Raw genomic sequence first — 15385 nt, 5'->3', positions numbered from 1 at the left:
TAAAATAAGTCTAATTTTTTTAATGTTTTGTTTAAATTCACTCCAAATGAATAGAAAGCACTGAATCCTAAAATCTCAGCATAAACTGAAACGATCAGTCTGTTTGTTTATGGCCTTTGATGCCTTTTTGAAGTAGCCGCAGGAGCTATCTTCATAAAAAGAAAAACGTGGTTTTATAGAATGAACTTAGATTGCTTTTCTGTCAATCTGCAAGGAAACTTAAAGCTTACTCTTCTTGTTTTTGTTTCCTTTATACTGCTGTTTTTCCTCTGAAGTACTCACAGCTAGACTCACAACCCTGACTGAAATGGTGAAGATAAAACTAAAACAAAATTAACAAACTATTTTAGCTGATTTAAAGATTGTTGGGAGCTTTAGATTTTACATTTTAATTTAAAATTTAATATATAGGAATTAAAGGGGAAAACAAACTTTTTCCTTTAGAATTATTTATCTGGAAAATATCACTTTTACACTGGAAAAGGCTCTCTGACCTATGCTTTTTGTTGTCCCTGTTCAAACTGAAACCTGTGCTAGTTGATCATATTGGTCCTTTCTTCTTTGTTTCAGTAATTCCACTAGCTGGTCAATTAAAATGTGTTCTCATTCAAGGAAATGTTAAGTTTTTTAAAAAAATTATCTATATAAAGTTTGTTGTTTGATGGTTGGTGCACACATTTACCAAACAATACTTTATTTCAGTGCTAACTGGATTCTGAAAGAGAGAGAGAAAATACACACACAAGTATTTACCTAGCCGAATGGTTGTGTAACTTGGGACATGACTGTATTTTTTTCCTGTGTTAATTAAACTGTTCTGATAAACAAAATGTGAAGCAATTCCAAAGAATGAGAAAAGTAAATACAATGCAAGGCACACCTCAATCAAATTAATATATACATTTATTTTTAAATGTTAAATTGCTACGTATGAAGATATAGCAAAACAATGTATAATGACATATTTCTGTAATATAAAATAGTTTGCTTAATGCAACAAAAATTTACTCGTCATTAATTAGGACTTTATGTTGAAGTTTATTTTCTTATAAATAATAATGCGGAGTTGAAGTCTAAAGTTTGTGGAGTTTTAATTTTTTTATAGTATGGTCTGCACACACACTGTATTTATGCACACTAGATTCCTCTGCATGCTTATGGTAATTTCTTTCCAGTGTTTTCTCTGCTTGTCCTTGCATGTGGGCTCCTGCTGCAACTCAGGGAGAGAGAAGCTCTACTATAATTAAAAACACCATGTTTGGAATACTCCACAAGTTTAGCTGGTAGCTGTAGCTAATATAATAAACACAAAAAATACAACTAGATGGAGCTGCTGTAAAGTGAGTGCGTAATTGGTTGGAAAATGTTCTCAGAGTAATTATTAGTGGTTCACAGTTGAGCTGGAAAGGTATATTGAGTGAGGTCCTGTAGGGATCAGTTCTGTTCAATACTTTCATCAATGATTTAAATAATGGCATGAGTACACTTATTAAGACTATGGAGGATTCTAAGCTGGGAGGGGTTGCAAGTGCTTTGGAGAATAGGATTGTAATTCAGAATGATCTGGAGAACTGGTCTGAAATAGGATGAAATTCAATAAGGACAAATGCAAAGTACTCCACTTAGGAACAAATTGTTCCTTCCTCTTTGTAACAACTAAGTTGTGTGCACACAAAATGGGAAAAAACTGCCTAGGAAGTAGTACTGCAGAAAGGGATCTTAAGATAATGGATCACAAGCTAACTATGAGTAAACAATGTAATACTTTTTTTTAACCAAATAGTTCTGGCATGTATTAGCACAACACCAGGGCTACGTCTAGACTGGCATGATTTTCCGCAAATGCTTTTAACAGAAAAGTTTTCTGTTAAAAGCATTTGCGGAAAAGAGCGTCTAGATTGGCATGGACGCTTTTCCGCAAAAGCACTTCTTGCGGAAAAGTGTCCGTACCAATCTAGACGTGCTTTTGCGCAAAAGAGCCCCGATCACCATTTTTGCCATCGGGGCTTTTTTGCGCAAATCTGAGCTGTCTACACTGGCCCTTTTGCGCAAAGCTTCTAATAAGAAATTAGAGACGTAGAGACTTAGGGACTTTTGCCCGAACGGGAGCAACATAGTATTTCCGCAAGAAGCACTGATTTCTTACATGAGATCATCAGTGTTCTTGTGGAAATTCAAGCAACCAGTGTAGACAGCCGGCAAGTTTTTCCGCAAAAGCAGCTGCTTTTGCGGAAAAGCTTGCCACTCTAGACACAACCAAGAAGTAATTCTTCTACTCTATTCCATGGTGATTAAGGCTCAGCTCTATTGCACCCAGTTTTGGGGACCACACTTCAGGAAAGATGTGAACAAACTGGAGACAGTCCAGGGAAGAGCAGTAGCAACAACAAAATAAAAGTCTAGAAAACAAGACCTATGAGAGAAGATTGGGGGGGGTGGGGGGATGGAGTGGTTTAGTCTGGAGAAGACAGAGGAAAAATATTTTTGAAAAAATATGGGGGAGGGGAGAATCAAGGGGACAATTGCCCAGGGGCCTGAGTGATTTAATAGGCCCTGGGGGGTCGCAGTTGCTGCCTGCTCTGGGGAAAACCACAACACTATCTCTTGATTCAAAGCCACTTTTGATATGTCCCATGCAGGTTCTGGGAAAGGGGTACTGAGTCCAGGAACCCAAGAGGCATATAAAAAAATATTTGAATCAAGAGATACTGCTGTGGCTTTCCCCAGAGTAGATAGGTTGGGTTCAGGCAAGGGAGGTATGGTGTGGTGTGGCTGCTCATGGGCTCATCCGAGTGGAGGGGGAGAGGAGGGAGGGAGAGAGACAAGGCTAATGTGGTCTCAAGCTCAGCTGGTAGGATGGGGGACATCTGAGCCTTCTTCAGGTGAAGGCAGGAGACCTGTGGCCCCAGGGAGAGAAGAGGAGGCAGCACTGATTTCTGCCCTGGGACCCAGAATTGCTGGTGGTGGGCCTGGTTGCTACACATTTTCTCCTTCTGTGTTCTCCTTAACCTCTGAGGCTAGGAGAAGAAACAATGGGCTTAAATTGCAGTAAGGGTCGTTTAGGTTGGAAATCAGAAAAAACTGAGTGGATAAGCACTGGAATATATTACCCAGGGAGGTTGTGAAATCTTCATTGGAGATTTTTAAGAGCCAGTAGGATGAGACTGGCAGGGGTGGCTTAAATAATATTTAGTTCTGCCATGACTGCAGGGGACTTAACTAGATGAGCTCTTAAGGGTCCTTGCAGTCATATGATTCTATTAAGTTAGACTGCTATAGAATAATCATGTTAGCAATTACTTTTAAGTAAAATGTGCAAAAGTTAATGCAGATTTGTATCAAACAGTCAAAGATTACAGTATGAGGAAATAGTGACAGAGTGCAATCAGAAGAGAGAATAAACAGGAAAGACAAATCCCAGGAAACCACTTTATTTCATAGTCCAGCATGAGTCAGTAAGATTTAACATGTTCAGAAATGACTTTCCAAACAAAAACAAAAAAAAACCCCACTATGCATAATTGGCCAAGAGAAAGAATAGGGAATAGCTCCCTCCTGAGGCAGCAGCTGAGCTTCTTCAGCTAGCTTTTCTGGCGTTTCAAACTTCAACCCTCCCATGTCTAGATAATCCTTTCTGCAGGTAAGCCCATCTCCACAGATAGTTAAGACCCAAATGGACCATTATGATTTAGTGTGCTCTCCTTCGTAGTCCATGGAACCTAATCCAGTAATTACTAGACCAAGCCAATAGCTTCTGTTTGAGCTGTAGCATAACATCTAGGACAGGGGCCTGCAATCTTTTTGCATTCGGGACCTCTGCACCCAATAAAAGGGGTCCAGAAAAATTGAGGAAAAAAAAAAAGCGTGGCCCTTTTAATTGCCACTCCGCTCCTGCCACTCTCCCCACCCCTGCCCCATGTACAGGCACTGACCGGGAAAAGAAAATACCTGCTGGCCCGGATCAAGTTGCTGCTACCGCCCCAGCAGACAGTCCCGACCTGCTGGTTGCGTACCACTGTTCTAGAATATAACAGCCCCCAACTTAGAGTAACTTATCTTGTGCTTAAATTTTTAGCTAGCAGGAGCAGTCTAGGAGGAAGGTAACTGAGGGCCAGAACTACGAGTTCCAGACTGCCAGTAACCAAGAATCAGACCAGTGTTGAACATAAAGATACATTGGAGAGAGTACTTGAAATTGCATTTATATAAATGTGTGTGTTAAGAATGTGGAAAACGATGAGATGTAATGTTACAGGAAGATCCCTCCCCTACATCCACTCTGCTTAGGCAAGTTCAAGTCACCAAGACTTATGGGCTACTGCTAGACTGGCATGATTTTCTGCAAGTGCTTTTAACGGAAAAGCATCCATGCCAATCTAGACGTGGTTTTGCGCAAGAAAGCCCCGATCGCCATTTTCGCCCTCGAGGCTTTTTTGCGCAAAACAGTTTTCAGCTGTCTACACTGACCCTTTTGTGCAAAAGCATTTCCGGAAAAGGGCTTTTGCCTGATTGGGATCATCAAAGCATTTGCGTAAGAAGCACTGATTTCGGACAGTAAAACATCAGTGCTTTTGCGCAAAATCAAGCGGCCAGTGTAGACAGCTGGCAAGTTTTTCCGCAAAAGCTACTGCTTTTGCGGAAAAACTTGCCAGTCTAGATGCAGCAATGTAGTTTACTGAAAGCAATATGGTTGTATTTTTCAGGGGGTCCTGTTGATCAATGAAAATACCTGCTTTGTGTGTGTGTGTGTGTGTGTGTTTTTTTTACAGCAGAAACTTTTATTAGAATACTCAGAGTTCCCAAAAATATGAAGTAAAAGGAGCAAAGGTTTAATAAGAGGCTTACATCCTCAGTACTGCATTGTTTCACTAATTACATTTTGATCCTGTATAAAATACTTTGTTATACAAAGACCATTTGTGGTAGTGTACTCCAAAATATAGCAATTTAAATAAAGTATTTACATATGCTAACAGTACAATATGCACTTAGATTAAAAATTGACTTCCTGAGCAAACACAGTTTTGTATTTAAATCTAAAGCATGATTCTTCTCTTGAATGCACCATGTAATAAATTGCTTTACAATTCTAACATCACTGTTAAAACAATTTTGACAGGAATCTGGCTTTACCACTTCACCTCTAACTATCAAATGTAAATTTGTGCTCGTTGCAATAATCTAGTTATTTACACCACAGTTAAATAGCTGATAAGATAATGCAGTGTGTGTTCTATAGTAGATTGGAAAAGAGACTGCAATAGATTGAGACTGCTCAAAGAGAAGCAAGCTGAAAACTGTATTAACAGGACTCCCATATTCATGGAAACACTGTCAAACTCTGGTAAAATTAACCTTCTGCTCTTAAAAATGCTGTTATATAAGCCATTGTTCAAAAGAACAATATTTTTAAAATATTTCTTCAGAGGTGACTAAGATATGCCTTTGCTGTAGTACACATTATCTTAGGAAGAATTCATTGACAATAAGTCACAAGTCTTCTCAGACTTAAACCCTCCCCAAATGTGACTTAAATGTAAGATATAGCTGAACATAGGCTCAATATATAATGCAACACAACACAAGTAGCATTGTCTCTTTACCCGTAGTTTAACAATAGAGAACCTTTTCTGATTCCAAATCAAGAGTTGACCAGATCTGACAAACTATTACTGAACTATTAATTTAATATTTTGTTTTCTCATCTGTGTACGAGTCAGATATTGCATACTAGTTATTTTTAGGATCTTCTGAAAAATCTCAAACAAGCTAATTTATTGAGCTGAACAAGATGAAGTTATCTTGGGCTTCTTATTGTCATAAAAGGACCAATCTCTGACAGAGTTAACGTTTTGTAGTTCTAAAACTACTAGTGGCATAGGGGACAAGATGTAATTAAGGCAAGCAGTAAGATTACAGTTCTGTGCTCTAAATATATTTAGGTTATTCTATGCTGAAAGAGTTCCTGATCTTACATGGATATGATTTTTACCTAAAGTACCTTCAAAGCAATGTTGAATTCTTAGACGAAAGCAACTTCAACTATTTCGAAACTAGCTGCTTAATGTTTTGGCCATTGAAGCACAGTGGCTTGTATTTCTGTAAATTTCTAAAACAAATGTTAAATAACTCCTATTTGTATAACTAATTTAGTTCTCTCTCAAATTGTGCATGACCATCTTCTTCTGAGAGCTGCCACTTTATACAAATATTTCAGAATAGCCCCAAAATAAAAATCCACAGGACCAAAGTATACTTCCACCTGCCATCAAATTTTAGATCACTTTAAAATGCAACTTTTGTAGTTGTCAAGTTTTACAACTTTTAAATAAATATAGCCAGTGAACCATGTTTACCTCATTTAAAAAGTTGTTTGCCCTACTTAATCTATATTTCATTAGAATTTAAAAACCGAGAAAGTCCACAAATATTGCATCTTACAAATGTTTCTATTTCTCAGAATCACTTTGTTTATACTATACCAAGGGTGGGCAATTTTTAATGGGGGGCCACTCAAGACTAAGTGGTAGTAAGTGGTCAAGGGCTGCACTTTCTGTGGAGGGGATATGGGGTCTGGGACAGCGAGTGGGGTGTAAAAGGGAGCTTGGGACAGAGGACTGGGGTGCAGGAGGAAGTGTGGGATCTGTGATGGAACTGACCTGGAAGAGGTGGGGAGAGGATTTGGGTGGTAGCCTGGGCAAAAAGTTCAGGGGAGAAAAGGTGAGGGGTATCAGACAGGCTCTAGCTGGGAGCAGTAGCAGCTTGAGGCCTGCTGCAGCAGCTGGTGCCCCAGGTGGAACATGCGATCAGTGCCCCTTCCTGCAGGGCCATCAATAGACTGACGTCATCGGCGGGCACCCCAAGCGCCCGTGACATCATCATTAGGCGCCCCAGGCGGCAGCGCCCTATGCAGCAGCTGAGTCTGTCTATAGCCATGGGCCACCCCTGGCTGGGAGACATTCATCTAAGCAGCTCCCAGCCAGCAGCTCTGCTCCAGCACAGGGAAGGAGACTTCATTCGCTGTCCTTGCCTTCAGCCAAGTTTCTCAGCTCCTATTGACTAGAAACTGGCTAATGGAAGCTGGAGGATTTTGGTAGGGGATGGGGACAGCACACAAAGCTTTCTCCTCTCTGCCTAGACCGCATAGCACTTAGCACCTGCTGTTTAAAGCAGCTGCTCCCCCCTCTGTAGTAAGGGTGTTGGAGAGGCGGTCACAGACCAAATCCAGCTGCTTGGTGGGCTGGATCCAGCCCACTAGCTGTCGCTTGCCCACCTCTGTACTATACACTTGGTAAAAATTCTGTTTAAATATAATGGAGTATTTTTCCACAGGCTGTGGTAGCAAGAGAGCTTACTCATATCCTCATATGGAGGATAGCAGTGAGAACCTTGCTTAAAAGGGCAAAAAGGATGGGATTTAGTGTAAATTATAAGCAGTATCTTAAATCAGATTTTAAAACATTCATATAAAGGAATATACAACTACCTCCCCTTTCCAATTTAAAGAAAATTTAGTAAGGTTAAGACCTATTTCTCTAGCTGAAAATTTTAGATGCCACAGGGTTTCCCTTTGAAGTGTTGTAGGAATGAATTGGAGAAACTGGATGCAGCTAACACCCACCTACATGCGCCTTCAGACACCTGAAAACACCAGTTATATTTCCTTAATGCAAAACAAAAAACAAGGGGGGGGGGGGGGGGAGGGGAGAGAACCATGGAAGTAAGTGCCAGACCCCTTGAATTGTTTTCTTATACAAGTAGTTGAACAGAAAAAGGCATGTTATTTAGTCAATTTCTAGTTATGCAAATGTAAGCAGCTAATTATTGCTTAGGACAAGGACTTCTGTCTCAACAACTGGATTGTGTTTAAGTGTCAGAGCATAGCCCACTTAAAGTGACCTCCAGTGAGCCTCTGCAGTATTTATAAGTCTATTTGACTGGACTGTAGACAGAAAATGAAACTGGGCCTGAACAGTAGGCCTTACTTTTACAAAAGGAAGTTTGCTTGTACTCAAAAAGAAAATTTAAATTGATGGTGTAATGACTGTCAAAAGATCTCCATCTTGACTACGGGGGGGGGGGGGGGGGGTGGAGGGGTGGTCCCAAAAAAGCAGCTTTTGGGGAAAAAAGCTGCAGCCACCACTATGTAAATGAAGTGTGGGAAATTCAAATCCCCACTTCATTTACGATTTCGATATGTCTAATTTACATATCTATCTAAAAGAATGTAGTTTAGACGTACTCTCAGTGTTGTTCATTATGAAGTGGGAAGTCGATTTCTTCTGTTGATAGTCATTAAGATAGCCCCTCTAGCATTTACAATTCAATATTATAAACAAAGCATGAAAATATTTTTAAAATGTAACATGCTGAAACAGATGCTTTCAGGTACTCAATTTCTCATATTTGTCAGACCTGCAGCTTAACAGCAATCGTTAAACAAACCAGTTTATATTTCAATAGAAGGGGCTGTAAAGCCTTTCAAAAACATGTTTCCATACACCTGTATACTATGATCATCATCTCACATTAAACCTGCTTGAAAGTTTAAATGACCCACAGAATTATCTCCAATGTAAATATGGCATGTTCCAACAACAATTTAAATAAAGGAAGCAAAGCATCCTTGTACTTTAATACTGTCCATGAAGAAGGAATGTATACATCAGTAAAATCTATTCTCTGCATTCCAGATGCATTTTGCATTATACACTGTTTTTCTTCATCTGAAAGTTATGTTATATGCTTATGAACAACAGTATTCTGAGGCTTTCCATTATAATGCTGATGTCCCTCCTCACTCTCAATGTTCATAATGTTTGCTGGATTTATTCCATTTTCAATTTGTTTTGGTTGTGATGGTGGTGTGACTGGGGTGAGTGAGTGGGTAGATTCCATTGTAGAATGGTGACTAACGTCCACTTTCATTAAAACCTCATAATATAGGAGATAAAAAACTGGAGTTACAATACCAATCACTAACATTATCACTACTGCTGACCACCATCCTATACCCCAGTCTGCTCCATAATAGGGATCTTTCCGCTTTTTGGTTTTAGCATCAGGTTCAAAGCATATCTGTTGTGCAGATAAGGCAGAGACAACTTCATTAAGATTCTCCCTTTTTGTATCATTACACTTAACTATCTGTTCTATATCTCGATCCACCTCTTTCAAGAAGTTGCCAACTGTCTCATTACAGGAAAATGAATCAGAAGCTGGTGACGTTTCTTGGAATTCTGGGGAATACTGAGTGGAAGATGAAGGTCTCGAAACTTGTTTGCCTTTTGGAGAGCAATGTGTTTCAGTTAAGACGCTAAACTTTTTCACTGGAATTTTGATACATCTCAGCGCAAAAAAATCCTGGTCAGTGATGAGATTGTTAACCCTTTTGATGTCTGCAACCTGAAAAAAAATTTAAACAAAGCAATGTAGTTTAAACATTAAAATGTGAAGAGTTCTTCCCTCCCTGAGCAATAGTATGCACCCCTTTAAAAAAAATAATTTCATATTATAAATGGAACCGAGTAAAAAATAATTTGATAGGAGATAGGGAATAGAGTCCCAAATATAAACAATTTTTTTTTTCGAAACAGACAAACTGAAGTACAAAGTGGATGGCAGGAATTATATTCCAATGCAAATAATCACTGACTCCTCTGAATTCAAGGGAAAAAGTCACTTAATCTGCATCTCACCTCTACACAAAAGAGATAATACTCCTCCCTCCCTTTTAGGAAATTATGACCATTAGCCTATGAAGTGTTTTGCCAGTATAGATACTATTACTGTAAAGTGTGATTTGATTTTTGTACAGCTTCCATTAAAGTTCTTACTTTTAAAGATCACCCTCTTTCATCTAGTCTAGTTCTTCTGTCTCTACCTCTGCTTTACCACATGCAGCAACAAATATAACTCAAGGCATTCAATCTTCCTATCCCTCCTCTCAGAAACAGAAGAGTTTGCTACAAATTTAAGAGCTCCACTTACTAAGTCTTGTAAAAATAATTCCAGCACAGGTTTTATTTCCAACAGCTACAAAAAGCAGGCTTATGAATGAGTGGGGAAATAATGGTTAGAAAAGGGAGCAATTAAAAATAATTTCAGTTAAATCAAGTATTCAATTACTTAACTTGTTTAAGCTTTTCATTTTACAAGATGAAGTTTAGTCAAGCTTTGATTCTGCAGGCAGGCTGTCTTACCGCCCCACCAATCCCAAACAAAGAATAGAAGCAAAACATATGAGAACAAGTAAATACGGTTTTTTTCACCCAAGTTCTTGCAATTTTTTGCAACTACAGTCAAAATAGCTAAAGGATTAAAAGTTTACATTTTTTCCATGAAAAAAGCCATACAAGAACACCTCTGAGCATTCCTTAGAAAACTGTTTAGTAAACAAGTTATGAGCTTTTGAAAACCATATAAGCAAATGTGGCTCAGTGATTGTATGCAAGTTTGACTGCTCTAGTCAAGAAGGTTACCACACTAGTACAGCTAGTTTCTCCCTCTATATATAAAAAATATTTTCCTGCAAGCAACAGTGACGTCATTGATGCGCTGGATCCATTTTGCGGGGAAGTGTGCACACTGCTGTGTGGAGGGGAGCAGCATGCGCTTCCCTGCATGACAGATCTAGCACAGAGCCTTGAGGTGCTCTCTTCTCCTCCCCTCCCCCACACAGGAAGTGGGCACAGTAGGTGGCAGCCCAAGCGCCCAGCCCAACGCAGGCGGAGGCAATTTGTGTTGGGGCCCCAGAACCAGGGAGTAGAAGTGGAGCTGGAGACAGCTGCCACAGCCCCTACCCTCCTGCAGAGGAGCCAGAAGCCAGAGGGGATCCCAAGCTACCCCAAGAAGGGACATGGGGAACCCCAAGCTATGGTCCCTGCTTCCCCTTTTGACTCTGCACAGGCTGGGGAGACAGAGTGATCTGAGGCAGGCAGTGGCGGCTTCCTCATTGGAGCAGCAGGGAAAGCCTCTGGTGCCTGGAAGCCGCGTGCAGCACAAAAAGTAGTAAGTGCCCTCCCCATCTCCTCATACCAAACCCTTAGCCTCCAGTGCCTCACGCACCCCCAGCCCACTCCTGCCCCCTTCTCCTCCAGCTGGACACCATGCCCCCTCCCCTCTGGGGGCACACCCTGCCCCCAGCCCCTTCCTACTTCCTCCCCTCTGGCCACAAACCCTGCCCAATCCGGGCCCAGCCCCCATCTAGCCAGTATCCTGTCCCTGGCTCCAATCCTGGGACAGGCCTTGCGCTCCAGTCCTCATCTGGCTGCAGGTAGGGCTGGTGGAAGCCCCCCCTCCTGCTACAACATGAGTAGCAGGGGAGGCCCCAATCCAGCGGTGGTGGACAGATCATAGCGAGCAGGTGACTACTAAAAGAGAAGTGTACTGAAGACTCCCCTTAGCTGAGACAAGAAGTTTGCAGAAGCCCTTGGCTCTATACTACAAGAGTGCCAAGAAGTTCAACACTCTGATGGGGAGAGGGAGTGTGAATCTCATGCAAATCAGTATTTCAAAACTGGCGATGGAACAAAATTAGGAGAACCTAATGCTAACATAAGTACATTCTCTCAGCCCTCCCACAGTACACAGAATGGGAGTTTAATGTTGTCTGGCCAAATACCTCCCAGTGATGTTATTTACATGTGTAGATACAGAGGGAGCAGTATAGGGTAGCAGCAGCCCCTGTCCTGCTTGGGGGGAGGGGGGGGGGGAGAGAGAGAGAGAAGAGAAGGAGAAGAGCGACTGAGATCCCAGACTGGAACTGAGCTTAGCTGGGTTGCCTGCCCACCTGGCTCTGAATGCACAGCCACAGAGGGGGTAGAGTCCCAAACCTGGCATGAGCCAGGCTGCCAGCTAGCCTTTTAAAATATTTACGTGGGGGAGGAGTGGGGGGAAGAGTGAAAAGAGGAAAATGATGTGTGTAGTCTATAGCATTAACCTGTAAGCTTTTGCTCATTGTTAATCGCTAATCAACTACACTATTACATCCCTAGTACAGACTGCAGATACACTCTCACCTTCTCAAGACATGAAACATTTGTTTCCCCATCCACAGATACTAATATTTGGTAGCATTTCTTTATTCTTAGTTTTATTAGCCAACCCATTTGGCATTTCTTTGACTTGAACTTTCTAATACACATTTTAGTAATTATTTTAATACCTTTGTAGTGCCACACATTATAACTTATTGTCAAGCCCTGCAGACTTTCAAGTGTGTTGTTTGTATTGTGGGCTAAGGGAAAAGTTGTATCTGACTAAATTGCTCAGCCACAGACTATTTGAATGTGTGTTAATTCACACACACACACACACACACACACACACACAAGAAAGCACGGTTAGATTGTGTGAAAAGCCCCACCACAGAGTTCCTTTTGCAGACCTGAAGAGTTATGTGCCCCTTTCACCCACAGAAGTTGAAACAAAAACGATACTATCGCATCTCACCCAGCTTGTCAGCCTTAACTTGAGCATTGCCTGATTTCTGAGGGCTTAACCGAGCCAGGTAACATTCGCGTTCTGTGGTTTCCGCAAGAAGCAGCATATTCCACTGCGCCGGGGCAGCTGGGGGCGGGGAGGGCAAAACGAGGTTTTTGGGGGCCGCTCGGTTAGCACACGAGACTCACCGAGCAGCTGTACTGCAGCGCAATCGCGTTCAAAGTCTCGCCTTCCTGGATGTCCTTTGTTAGCAGCACAATATCATCCAGCCGGTCCCTCGAGGTGCTTCGCCGGACCTTCTCTCGCCCCCTGGGGCGCAGCTCGGACACCTCCCCGTCCTCCTCCTGCGCCTCCCCGTCCGCCTGGACCCCGTTCCCAAAGGGGTAGGCGCGGCTGCTGCTGGCGGCGGGCAGGACGCCGGCTGGGGGCTGGCTCCGCCCGGCCATTCTCTGGGGAAGCCTCTAAAGACAACAAACACCTGCCGCTCGGGCAAACCTTTCACCGCGCCCCGCCGGCAGCCGGGCGCTACGCGGCTAGGGTATTGGGGGGGGGGGGGGCGGGTGCGGAGACTCTGCCGCGGCCCGGGCCGGTACCTGGACCCTCTCGGCGGCTGCAGCTCCAGAGCGGGGGAGAAGTGAAGTAGAGCGCGGCCCACGGAGAACACTCACCTGTCGCGCCCCCAGGCGCTCTTCATGGCAATGGCGCCGGGCAGCCGCCACTCATCGGCTCCTTCCGCGCGGCTGGGCCTACCGCGGTCGCCACGTCTGCAGAGCGGCCCCGCCCCCGGAAACGCCCCTGGCCCCGCCCCAAGCACTCTTAAAGGGCCTGCCCGGTGGGCTTAACCGCGCACGCGCAGAAGACTGGCCGTTGATTGTGCCTTGGGAGGGAAAGGGTGCGGGCAGTTCTCCTCCTTCCAGCGCGTCTCACATCCAGGCACGGCGCTGAGCGTCTTACTCCTCGCGCAGCCCGGGGGCCTGGGTTCCCCTTGCCAAGCGCTGGGGCGGGGCAGCTGGAAGCGGTCCAAAGGCATGAGATTGGCCCCACGAACCTGGGGGCTTGCGAGAGATACTAGTCGGGGTGCGGTGATTTGACCCCTAAAGCGGGCAGGCCGCCTGGGCCCAAGAGCTGAAACTGCAAAGTTGATGCCTATTGTGAAAGGATGCTGGTTGGTCTGGAGCCGTGTTTCTTAATTGTGTTCTGCGCACGCTGGTGTGCCGCCCAGAACAACAGAATTAAAAAATGGCTACCCTAAAAGGGGCAGGTGATTTTTTTGGTCAACTTTTCCCTGCCCCCTTCCCCCCCCTTTTTTTCCCTCAACAAAAAATCCTTAGTGTTCTTCCTTAAAAAAAATGTGTTTGGTGTTCCTCGGTCTTAAAAAGTTCAAAAAACACTGATCTGGAGTCTCCAGCTTCGACCTAGTCCAGATCTATCCAGCCAGGAATTGTGCATTGCCCCTGGGATCCCACTGCTCTTTTGCTCCTTCTACAGCTTCTCTATAGCCTTTTTTGGGTCTGGAATGTGTATGTGTGTGTCTGTGTGTGTGGGGGGGGGGGGGGGAGGATCCTGGGACTCTTCTGGGAAATCAGAATTGCAGAAGTGAAGATGGAAGGTATTGAGCGGCCAAGCCTGTTTATTACAGGTGAGAAAAGGAAGCTATTGGACATTTTGAGCTGTGCCTCCTCCTCTCATAAATAGTGTCCACTGTTCCCTTTGCCTTCTCCCCTACCAAAAACTCTTCTCAAGTCCTTTCAGGAGAGAGAAAGCTCTTCCCAGTTCCTGCATTAGCTCTGTTAAGTTTCTTTTACCCAGAAGGCAGAAAAGTGGGGAAGACTGACACCAAGGTGGAGCTTCTGGTCAAAATCACCAAAGTGGCTTCAGCCTGAGCCAAAATTGTTATTCACAGATCACAAGTTGGCAACAATGGGTTGAACCAAACTCAGGGTACTCAACTTTGGAAGCCCCACGGGCCACAATTATACTCCCAGCACATGCCGAGGGCTGCAACTTAAGTGTGGTTGCATATGCAAGCAAATATATACAAATAGCTTCTTTCACACTGACAGGCATGAATACAAAGATTAAGGCAAGACTACCCAACATGCAGGCCTCACTTAAGTCAGTTCTGCTAATACTAATAAAATATTTCCACCCATATGACAGCACTTATACTGAGCAGTGACAGTCCAGGAATTTAACTACTAAAACATATATCAACAGAAGACCATTATATTGACTTGCTATTGTGGATGAGGCTTTTTTTTAAACAATTAACAAAATCATCCCAAGCGCAGGATTTAGTGGTGATAGGGGACTTCAACTATCCAGATATATGTTGGGAAACTAACACAGCGGGGCACAGACTATCCAATAAGTTCTTGGACTGCATTGGAGACAACTTTTCATTTCAGAAGGTTGAAAAAGCTAGTGGGGGGGAAGCTGTTGTAGATTTGATTTTAAAAAATAGGAACTGGTTGAGAATTTGAAAGTGGAAGGCAGCTTGGGTGAAAGTGATCATGAAATCATAGAGTTCGTGATTCTAAGATATGATAGAAGGGAGAACATAAAATTAGAGATAATGGATTTCAGGAAGGCAGATTTTGGTAAGCTCAGAGAGCTGGTAGGTAAGGTCACACGGGAGGTAAGACTGAGGGGAAAAACAACTAAAGAGAGTTGGCAGTTTTTCAAAGGGACATTATTAAGCAAGCTATTCCACTGCATAGGAAAGATGGCAAAAGACCACCTTGGCTTAACCAGGAGATCTTGCATGATCTAAAAATAAAAAAGGAGTCATATAAAAATGGAAACTAGGACAAATTTCAAAGGATGAATATAGACAAACAATACAGGAATGCAGGGGCAAGATTAGAAAGGAAAAGGCACAAAACGAGCTCAGATTAGCTATAGGCATAAAGGGAAACAAGAAGACATTCTATAAATATAT

The 15385-nt window shown here is 43.0% G+C and overlaps 1 protein-coding gene across 2 annotated transcripts; it reads right to left on the bottom strand.

Moving 5' to 3' along the window:
* Positions 1–4757: 4757 nt before the first annotated feature.
* LYSMD3 (LysM domain containing 3) lies at positions 4758–13647 on the bottom strand. 2 transcript variants are annotated; one of them, XM_075932162.1, is made up of 3 exons: positions 13038–13647; positions 12633–12905; positions 4758–9405 (listed from the first exon to the last, which is right to left on the bottom strand). In XM_075932162.1, exons 2-3 carry the CDS (start codon positions 12888–12890, stop codon positions 8734–8736), a joined length of 930 nt encoding a protein of 309 aa, XP_075788277.1. In that variant the 5' UTR covers positions 12891–12905; positions 13038–13647; the 3' UTR covers positions 4758–8733. The 2 variants fall into 2 exon arrangements, with proteins under 2 accessions (XP_075788277.1, XP_075788276.1); XM_075932161.1 differs by having other exon boundaries at positions 13113–13645.
* Positions 13648–15385: the final 1738 nt, after the last annotated feature.

The sequence above is a fragment of the Pelodiscus sinensis genome, chromosome 6 (assembly GCF_049634645.1).
Source record: "Pelodiscus sinensis isolate JC-2024 chromosome 6, ASM4963464v1, whole genome shotgun sequence".
Classification (NCBI taxonomy): Eukaryota; Metazoa; Chordata; order Testudines; family Trionychidae; genus Pelodiscus; species Pelodiscus sinensis.
The sequence above is the reverse complement of the archived record's forward strand: the minus strand, read 5'-3'. Positions and strand labels throughout refer to the sequence as shown.